The sequence below is a fragment of the Dinoponera quadriceps genome, unplaced genomic scaffold (genome assembly GCF_001313825.1).
Source record: "Dinoponera quadriceps isolate SergipeBrazil2010 unplaced genomic scaffold, ASM131382v1 scaffold1395, whole genome shotgun sequence".
Taxonomy (NCBI): Eukaryota; Metazoa; Arthropoda; class Insecta; order Hymenoptera; family Formicidae; genus Dinoponera; species Dinoponera quadriceps.
The window spans coordinates 1-10,711 of NW_014556488.1; the positions used below are offsets into that span (position 1 = coordinate 1).

At 36.6% G+C, this 10,711-nt stretch overlaps 2 protein-coding genes and 1 non-coding gene across 3 annotated transcripts; 2 read left to right on the forward strand and 1 right to left on the reverse strand.

The window, feature by feature from the left end:
* Nucleotides 1–6: 6 nt before the first annotated feature.
* Nucleotides 7–877, forward strand: LOC106747798 (retinol dehydrogenase 10-A-like). Its single transcript, XM_014625704.1, has 3 exons — nt 7–451; nt 528–657; nt 734–877. The coding sequence occupies exons 1-3, from the start codon at nt 257–259 to the stop codon at nt 856–858; spliced, it is 450 nt and encodes a 149-aa protein (XP_014481190.1). The 5' UTR covers nt 7–256; the 3' UTR covers nt 859–877.
* LOC106747797 (short-chain dehydrogenase/reductase family 16C member 6-like) lies at nt 791–6,634 on the reverse strand. The gene is made up of 8 exons (XM_014625703.1): nt 6,438–6,634; nt 4,039–4,198; nt 2,857–3,011; nt 2,582–2,759; nt 2,240–2,369; nt 1,973–2,093; nt 1,405–1,530; nt 791–1,225 (listed from the first exon to the last, which is right to left on the reverse strand). Exons 2-8 carry the CDS (start codon nt 4,177–4,179, stop codon nt 1,156–1,158), a joined length of 921 nt encoding a protein of 306 aa, XP_014481189.1. The 5' UTR covers nt 4,180–4,198; nt 6,438–6,634; the 3' UTR covers nt 791–1,155.
* A 3,637-nt stretch (nt 6,635–10,271) lies between these two features.
* On the forward strand, nt 10,272–10,345 carry Trnai-aau. Its single transcript has one exon. It is a non-coding gene; the product is annotated as a tRNA-Ile (tRNA).
* Nucleotides 10,346–10,711: the final 366 nt, after the last annotated feature.

Sequence of the window (10,711 nt, forward strand, 5' to 3'; positions counted from 1 at the left end):
AGCTAGGCGTAACCGCGGCGTACGCGTACAAGTGAGTTTATAAAATTCGATAAAGTTGCGGAATGATACACACAACCTACGATAATGTATTTTATTTGTGGTTGGAATATCTTGGCACACGACGAATGCACATTATTACTATTGCACTTAATGTAACTGTGTGTGAGTTTTTCTTGAAATCAACAGTTACGGTACAAAAAGATACGACGAGCCTGAGCTAAAATATTCTAATCGGAAGTGGATCGATGAAATTTCAATGACACCTTTATATAGGTGCGACGTATCGAAAAGAGAAGAGATTTTCGAAGTAGCCGCGAGAGTCAAGAGAGAGGTCGGTGACGTCACTATTCTAGTTAACAATGCTGGTATAATGTCTTGCCATGCTTTTCTCGATCATACTGCCGACGAAATTAAACGGATCTTTGACATCAACGTGCTAGCACATTTCTGGGTGAGTTGTAAAGGCAAACATGCAATTCTTTATAATATAGGATATTCATAAGGAGGTTATTATTTTTTTTTTTCAGACGCTGCAGGCGTTTCTACCGAGTATGATTGAAAAGAATCACGGTCACATTGTCGCGCTCTCATCAATAGTAGGGCTCTTTGGTTTATCAAACATAATTCCCTATTCCGCCAGCAAATTCGCAGTTAGAGGTCGTCGATTGTANGTTCAGAAAGGATTGTGAAAGTGTTTCCTAATGGTTTTGAATTGTTGTTAAAAATCTTGTAGGACTCATGGAGGCGATTAACGAGGAATTACAATTGTCTACCAAGGGAAAATCAATGATCAAATTCACTACCGTTTATCCGTATATAGTGGACACCGGATTTTGCAAGAAGCCAAGAATAAAGTAAGTTTGTGATGAAACTACAACTAACGTAAGGAACACTCTTCGAGTTAACCGTGTTTCCTGGAAATTCCCGAGAAATCTCATTATGTTTTCAATAGGTCGTTGATGCTCATTAATAACGAATCTTTTTAATTTGGACAGATTTCCGAGTCTCACGCCGATAGTTTCGTTGGAAGTAGCTGCGTCGCATTTGTATGAGAAGAAAATCAACGAAATAAGCGCGGCTACTTGTGTATTATGCCTTCGAGACGTTCGGACACATTTGTCAAACGTCTTCGGGTGGGCCGCGGACCGCAAAGTGTTAACTATGAGCCTCGACACCGGTGTCGAAGAAGTTTACAATACACTTTAACGCATCGTCGGGCAAAGACCTGAAACAAAAATATTTATATATTATACCGTCACACTTCTCTCATTGTCAGTCACTCCGTCAATAGCTTCGGCAAGCTGACGGAGGGGTTGATTTCATTGAACGCGAAGAAAAATATCTCTAGAATGACAATTCTCCGATGTTTTATTATACATTTGGTACGATAATTTTGCGAATTACCTCGTAATATTGTTGAGTTGCAGGAAAAGGGCGGGTATTGCTTTTTCCCGTTGATCTCGCCTCTGGGCGTTAATTATTTGTGAGGCTGCTTGGTGCGGTAAAACCAACGGCATGGCATTCGGGAACCTGCGAAAGCCGAGATATTTATTATCGATAAGCGCAATGATAAACGAATTTATCTTAACAGATAAATTCGAGACGAAAGATTTTGACGAGAAACCGACTTCAAATTAGACTACTTAACTGAGGAGAAATTGGAGAAAAATTTGAAAATAAACCATTTGGCGTTTACTTTTTTTACATATTGTCGAAAAATTCGGAAAAAAACTCACCTCGTATCCAAAAATCTAGTCTGCATGTAAATGTAAAAATGGTTAGCGATATGTAATTATTGTTGCGCAAGTTGTATCGTGACACATACCAATCACGAAATGTCTAATTTTACAAATTAGTAATATTACGTAGTAAGTAGTAATAGTACATAATTGTCACTGACCGAACGACGCAAAATTACACGTTAATTACATTGTGAAACGTATCTTGCGTTAGTCTCACTGTAACCACCCACCTTATTTTTGGCTTCTTGCACAGCCCGGTGTCCACCATGTACGGATAAATGGTGGTGAATTTGATCAATGATTTTCCTTTAGTAGCTATTCGCAATTCCTCGCCCATTGCCTCCATGAGTCCTGCAATATTCCGGTCAAACGGATAGACGTCCTTTAGAAGACTGTCGTTTTTGCGCGACATTTTAAATATACGAGCAGTAAATTTTTTCTGTTACATAAATATGCTCGCGTAAAAAAAAAAACGCAACGTTATAATTATCGGTTACCTCTAACTGCAAACTTGCTAGCGCAATAAGGAACTAAATTCGGCATGCCACCGAGCCCCGCTAGCGATGAGAGTGCAACAATGTGACCGTGATTCTTCTCAATCATATTCGGTAGGAATGCTTGTAGCATCTGAAAATGACAAAACCTTGTCGTTTCACAACTTAAAAACAATCTATTGCGACTCGTTGAATCTTTTTTTTCAAAAATGATGATCGTCCGATTACTAAATCATTGCGAGCTGTCGCTACTAACGATGCTGTGACATACTACGCGTATATCTATTTTTTTTCCTTTTTCATATATTTGTTAAACTTTACGTATCAGTACTTGAATTCACTTACCCAGAAGTGGGCTAACACGTTGATATCGAAAATTCGTCTAATTTCATCGGTGGTATGATCGAGGAAGCTATGACAAGGCATTATACCGGCATTGTTAACTAAGATAGTGACATCACCGATCTCTCTCTTAACTTTCGCGGCTACTTCAAAGACCTCTTCTCTCTTCGATACGTCGCATCTGAGCAACGAGAGATAAAAAGTTAGAATTTTTCCCTATCAATTGTATCACCTCTGAAATCCTTCTCGATTTTAGCGAAAATAAATCGAGAACATACTTGTACGCATACGCTGCATTTGATCCCATCTTCTTAATTTCATTCACCGTCTCCTCGTTTCCTTGCTCATTCACATCCCAACATACCACTGTCGCACCTAGAGAGGCATAACGGAGTGCCAGCTCTTTTCCGATACCATGGCCCGTGCCTGTTATCTGTAAATTAATATAACAATTGTTACTATATTATGATCATTAAGCAGTCATAATGTCTGCGTTTCAAATTAATTTGGTTTAACCGAAAGACTCTCTTCCTCTTCTATCAGTTTTCTTTCAATTCACGGTGTATATAGAGCTTGATAAATATGATATAATTATTTGGTTGATTTTTTTTGTAAATTAGAAAGTTATTATAAAAGTGAATGTTCAAAGTATAAAATGCACAGTAAATCAAAACAAATAAATTGATTTCAAAACTAAAGAATCGAAAAATAACAAACAAATATTGTCGGAAAAACAAAAGGCCACGCTATCGACGAGAGCGCGACAACGTGACCGTGATTTGGTAGGAATGCCTGCAGCATCTGAAAATGACAGAAGCTTGTTGCGAATATTGTGTTCTATTTCTCACGACTTAAAAATAGTCTGTCGTGTCGCGTTGCAAACTATAACTTATTATGAAGCAAATCAAGTATAATTGTTTTGCGTTTTACTCGAATAGTACGATATATTTTATTGAAACCATCTGTACACAAGTACAGTTTGTTGGATCCTCTAAAAATGTTGTTGTCTGCTTTGTTTTGTAGTTGTAGCACGCAAATTTTGAACGTTTTTGTTATAGCAAGAAGTGCAACGTCGTTTTTAAATCGGGCTATAACAACTCGCCGTGTGTACCGAAATCAGCCCACGGCTTTAAAATTGCCGCAAATATAGTAACAGAGTATATATAATAACGAATGAGTGATCAATTGTTTTATTCTCTTTTGTCTCTCAATAACAAAAATATGAGTTGGTGTGGAGATCGGCGCGCACGAAAAATAATACAGGGAACGTGTTAATAAAAACTGTATAAAATAGAAGATTGATCTCAATAGGTGGAGAGGAGTCAGAAGCAAAAAGATGAAACACAGAAAAAAAATATTAACTGCCACGACACAGTATTATTATAACATAAAAAATAAATACAATATTATTAGTAATATTCTATGTGATAATACTGTTAATATGTCTATTCGATACATACCAGAACGATCTCCCCGACTACGCTCTTCTCCTCCGTTGGCACAAAGAATTTATACACACTTTCGCAGATATAATACAGGATTTTTAGAATAAGTAACAGGACATCTGCCAGGACCAACGCGCCATTGTACGCTTTTATCATGGCTGCTTGATATTCCGACCTGAAAAGCGCAGAAAAGTTCTTTGATTATAATCGCAGGTAAATCAAATATAATTTCGTCTTAGGCAACAGTAATATATATGGTTGAAACAAAAAGAAACATATAGTATACGCGTTTTATATAATACACACACAGACAAAAAGTGTTAAGAAGCCAAAAATGATAATGACAGTCATCATAACGTTAAAAATTGTTCGCAGATTTTTCTTTTATATATAATATTTAGCGACGCGTCACGGAACATCCTATGTATTCATAGTCTTTGTATATTGCTCAATGTAATTGTGTTATACGACGCGCACAGTTGATCGTATCATAATGATCGCAATGAGACCTTCGTCAACTTTGCGTGTATACTCAAATGAAGCAGCTTCTGTTTCACATTTGTTTTTCCTATCGATATCAGACAGATAATATAATTATTTTATGAAGTCGCACGAATTTTCTACCAAATATGGGTTTCTATGTTTTTTGCAAAAAGTAAAATCTCGAATATAATCATTGAAAATGACTGTTGCGTTGATATATTAATTGAAGGATTGGTAGGAACAATTTGCTATATATTCGAATTTGTATTGCATAATGCCTGTTTTATGCACATTCAATGCATTGGTTCTATAAATAACAAATTGCATGTCGTATATTACTCAAATTGATCTAGTTTTACCTTATTATTCTCAAATTGTACTATGATCATTGCTGCATCAATTATTGCATCAATTTATAATTGTGCATTACTTAACGCATGCAACTATAAAAAGGATATTTTATAAAAATTACCAATTGCTTTGTCATTATAATATCGTTCCTACGCTGTTATTTTACTGTCTCTCATATAATGTTATAAAATTTACATATTTTTTCGTGCTTCAATTTCTTTAACTTGATTAAAAAAAACTGATGATAGTCACGAGTAATAGTCGACCTAGATATCGTCTTGTCGATATAACATTTAGTACGTTAATTTGCCGAAGTCATCATCAGTATTAGTATTATCGAATAAACTCGAATAAAAACTTGATTAAAATGTTAACTCGTTCGCTATCAGTATGTTTATGTAAGGATTTCTCACGTAACATATATACGACGACAAGTCATATTTTCTACGTCTATTTTGTACAAAAACACGAGATAGTCTGTGACAAGATAGGAATTTCTAAACTAATTAAACTTATTAACTGCACTCGTCATTATAACGCTAATAACTGAAATAACTGCATAAGAAGATCGAAAGAAAAATGACTATTACTGTACGTTCTTTGAATTTCTTCGAAACAGCGTTAGGAATATTAATATGTACGTTGAACCTTCTATCTCGAATAAGGTTATAGCACTATCGCGGTTAATACTGATTACGTGTCACTTATCGTGTGTGATGTACAAACATATGATATGAATGAATATGGAGTGGTATATAAACACGCGCCCATACAGATATGCCAACGCAAGTGAGCATTGATTTCGACAGATTTGATTTTGCTGATAGTAGAATGAGAAAATGAGATTACATAACATGTATGATTTTATTTCTAAGATGTGAAGTAACGCGAGTGTTTTAACGATGCATTACTTTGCAATATTTCACACGATTTTGCAAATAATTTGAAATACTTTTTTTTCCACAAAAATGATTTCTACCGTTTGCCGCGCGGAATAATATACACTTATCATCGACGGTAATTACAATGTCTCATTGAATAAAATGTCGATGTGACGTATCGTAACAGAAAGACGCTGTGTTGTTTCGGCGCCGGTTTTCGTCTACATTATATTCACGCGTCTCTCAGTTTGAAAGACCCCCTTCGACATCCCTCTGGCTATTTTAGTCTGTTATTATTCGTCTGGATCATAGTAGGGCTATAGGGAAGGATGCTGGAGGATCTCGGAATAAAGGTTCTCCTTCACATTTTTGCTACAGCGTTTATCAAATTTGTATAGCACACTTTTGCAACTTGTAAAATTGATGACATCAGTAATAAAATCGAATTAACTAGCAGTTGCTCAACGTTGAGGAGAGAAAGCAATTTTCAAAACGCGCTATTATTAAAAAAACACACAATTGAAGAAATTCGATCTCCCCGGCGCGGTCAAAGGCGCGATCGAAAAATAGTTGGAAAAATGGCAGTATAACCGTAAGAATTGAGAAGAGGAGAAAGAACTTTACATTTGCAGGGGAAATGGCTTCGGCTAATTTCACGCATTTCGAAAAATCACAATGGTGTTTCGGTCGACTACTCACTTTAAACAGTGGTACACACAATTCCTCCGTCCCGGCAAGAACTGTCGCCGTTCGCGTACGGACCGTGACTGAACCGTCTGGCTATAGAGTTTTCCTTACCACTACCAACGCAATCGAGATCTTCACTGTACCGCAACAGCTGGTTGGCCTCAGCAGCGACTGAGCGCGTTGTCCATGGCTCGCTGTTTATAAGACGACTATTATCAGTGCGCAGTAGAAACGACTATTAAAGCGAACTATCTCTGGTGGGATAGTCGTTTGCTCCGTGTCCGCACTTCCGCTAGCGCGTAGCTAGAGCTCCGAGGGAAATTATGGCCGCGGAGAAACTATCGTGACGATATTCCATCTTTTCGTGTCGGTCCGACCGTGCTTTATTCGAGCTTTGCGAAAAGGGAAGGCTGTCTCTTCGCAATTAGAGTACAACAGCGGTGTACGTTGAAATGATCGAGGCTTCTACGAGAAATTGTCACTTTATCGATTAATATTAATGGGAGATAGGGAAGTAAGCAACCTTAACCACTTCTGTGGATCAAACTCCTCAGCGAAATCGCGTCAAGAACAAGCAAAGTCTAAGATTCAAAGTTCATTTCTGTTCATCGAGCGATTTTGTTAAAAATATCTAGTGAAAATTTATGCAACGGTACACATTGTATATACATATAGGTGAATGATATCTCATTAATCGGATGTATAAATTGCCATTAATTTTTGTAGTTGAGTCGATGATAAATTCATTATTGCATCAGTTTATTGTGTACTTTTCGTTCAGTAATTTTACAACTCTGTAATTTTGAGTGCCGAAACGATATTGTCTGCCACCGATTTTACTTAAATTTTTGCAAGGAATTTTAATGAATGTACCCTTTCGCTAATTGCGACCTTCCTTCCTACGAAATGAGCTCACAGTGAAGGCTTTTGTTTACGCAATTTCACTTTCGTTGCGTGCAGCCGTTCGTCTCGTCGAGCGAAATTCATTCACTACATCTGCCATACCGACAATACGCGTCGTCAACCCAAAATAATGAGTTCGTAGAAGCCACCTTTAACTTTTCATATTCCATCGTACGGCAACCAACGTTAATTTTAGAATCCACGAAGAATCTGGAGTCGACTGTGGCAATGCGAGGTACATCAGTTAACACGTGTATGATTTCTTCATTGTGGTAGAATTATGGATTTGGATGAAAAGAAAAATTAGGAGATCGATCATCCGGTTCTTTATTCTGATTTTCTACACACACGAGGCCAACATCTTTTCGAGCTCAAGATCTGTTCCTTTTTTTTAACACAATTTTTGCGCAATTAGTTTCTTGTGTCATTTACGCTATCAATAGTTTGACGCGTTTTACAGAAACTCATGTTCTTCCAAGGTCGCGGATAGAATTGCCACAATTTTCAATGCTTTTCGTTGCTATATTACATCACTAATGTTATTTTCGTGATGTTGACTCGTTAGATAGGATAATATATCGTCTCGTCATGTAGACGATGAGGAACTTATTAATATATTGCGTATGTACGTACTAAACTTTGTTTCGTGAAGAATCGAGATGAAAGTCATCAGCGGGCAAGAGGCCGCTGAAGCTCACGAAGACCGTCCACTTTATTGGAAGTAATAATTATCTGGACATTCTCGAGGGATATTGCGTATAATTTTGTTTACGAAACGTATGTGGCCTTTATACTGTATTGGAATGTTTTCGGGCGAATGGAAAATAGGTGGCGGACACAATTTCTGTAATTTTTCTCATCTTTCAAGATCTTTTATTAGTTCCTTCAACTTTATTATTTAACACACGTAGACATTTACGCGACGCTCTTTATTGTTGTTAAATTTATTGATCCATTCGACTATTTTCAAGCGACTTGTAAACACTCAGGCGCACTGCGTATAATATTGCATGAAATTATATAAGTAATGACGCAACTTCACGATCTTGATGTATTTAACCAAGGAACGGAAGAATGCGTGATTATATGCAATTATTATGTCACATTATGTATTGCACGAGATAGAATTTAAATGCAGAATCATAATGATAAAACAATTTTCATAATAAAAGGAAACGGATTGATGACATAAGATCGATACAAGAGAGAATATTTCAATGAAATGAAGTAACATTCGACGCCGCTAACAGATTGATCAAAAACGCCTGTTAGATTTATTACGTTTCTGCGTGTTAGACCACGTTCTGCAAAATCGTTTCAATATGTTTTGATTATTATTCTTATGTAATTATCGAAAGCTACCGATTCGAGACTAAATATTTCGGTTCTACATTTACTCTCTCTTTATGCGAAGTATACCACCAGCCAACCTCGGGCAGTGCTCCAATTTATTGATTTCCTTCGGCTGTAACATCTATCGATCGATATCAAGCCTGTATATACGCGAATCTCCGAATAGAATGCTACGACATATTTCCTTTGGTTGCACTGCGATAATGTTATTGGCGTATCACAAACGATAATTACTTGTTTCTGATAAAATAGCTCTTGTCACTTTGATAAACCGTGTGAACTTGGTTGATCTATATTATTGGTCGTTATGTTATTCCGCGAGTGTGTTCGCGAGCAGCATTTTCGAAAGCGTAATTTTCGCTCGGAAAACTCGACGGATCAAATCGATGAATTAAGTTTCACGGAGAACGCCAAATGATGAATTCGATTATACATCATTTCAATGTATTTGAACTTTGGCTGTTATCCAGATTTCACGTCTTTATTTGGTGATACCGGTATGAAAGGCGACAGTGTTGTCCTTGTGAAATATGTTCGTTGACGTCCGACCAATTTACACTTTACATAAAAGTTGTAAAAGAAGGAAGTCAGTTATAGACCTGTTGTTAGTCTACGTAATATCAAACGAACGGCAGTCCATTGACCGTTCCTTGTCGTCTTTCTATGAATAGTGGAATCGATATAGGGTTCACGAACTCCCGCAAGCAGCGAAGACAAATTCCCAGGTGAAGACGGCACGTGCCCTTCAGTTTCGAAAGAGTTAACGGGTTAACATGTACGGAATTGAATGCCAAAGAATTGTGTTTTCTGCTTTCGTAAAAATCCTGACCTTAATGATCCCCTTTTTCGATGATATTTTTGAAAGTCTCGCACAACAGCGATACGTTATCTCACGAGTAAGTAACAAGAAGAAAGGAAAATGCACTCGACAGGTTATCTGTTTAAGCAGTTATTACAGAAGCTGGGAAAATTTGTTTGTAAATTGAACTATCTCAAATTGCAAGAATATGCTAGTATCGACGTTCTTGTGATAAAACGTATCTTTGTTTCTTTCTTATATTTATATGTGATTTATAATATTGAATTTAGTTTGATAATATTGGATTCTCTCCCTTATTGAAACAAGAATTAAACAATTTCAACTTGAAAATTATCACAAATGTCATTGAAATTGAGAAACGCGAATAAATAATGTAGATATATCGTATTCAGAGATATTCTGCATATTTTAAAATATGCACATTTATGATATCACATGACGATTATTTATGAAATCTGTATCCAAACATACAACAGCGTATCAAACTTATCCTATGTATTTTTGTTTTTAATTAAATTCTTGTTCAAAATTATCGCAGGATGCGGGGATCGCAATGTTTCTAAATTCCTCGAATATCGATATAAAAAATACAAAGAACTTTGCCTATTAATTCAATTGATTAGAACGTCGTGCTAATAACGCGAAGATCGCGTGGATTCTATGGGTTAAACTATTTTTTTCTTTGCGAAATACCTTGATGATATGTTCAATTTGATTTTCTCAAGTAAATTGTATGTGAAAGTATTGTTACAAGGACGTAAACTCAAGAAGGCCCATTAGCTCAGTTGGTTAGAGCGTCGTGCTAATAACGCGAAGGTCGCGGGTTCGATCCCCTCATGGGCCAGTACTTTTTTTTTGTTCAATTTTTATAAAGCTAACATGTGAGTACTTATAATCCGAAGTGTTTCGATTTGCGCACGAGTTGTTTTTTTCGTTTTCTTTCTTATTCTCTTTCCTAGCCGTTGTTCCATTCAAAGACGATTGTTTTGTTTGAGATGAATCGAGAAAGGAAGAAAGAGACTCGATGTGGTGAGAGAGAGGACAAGTAGTAGTCCTTTTATCTTTACCTTTTTTTTGTAGGACACGGCACAGTTCATGTTTAATTTTTGTTACTCATCTTCGTTCGATGATGTTATCGCGCGTCCTCTTTTCCGTGATTCTCCTCTAGTTAATTATCTATTCCTGATTAGTCAGAAAACACTAAGATAAA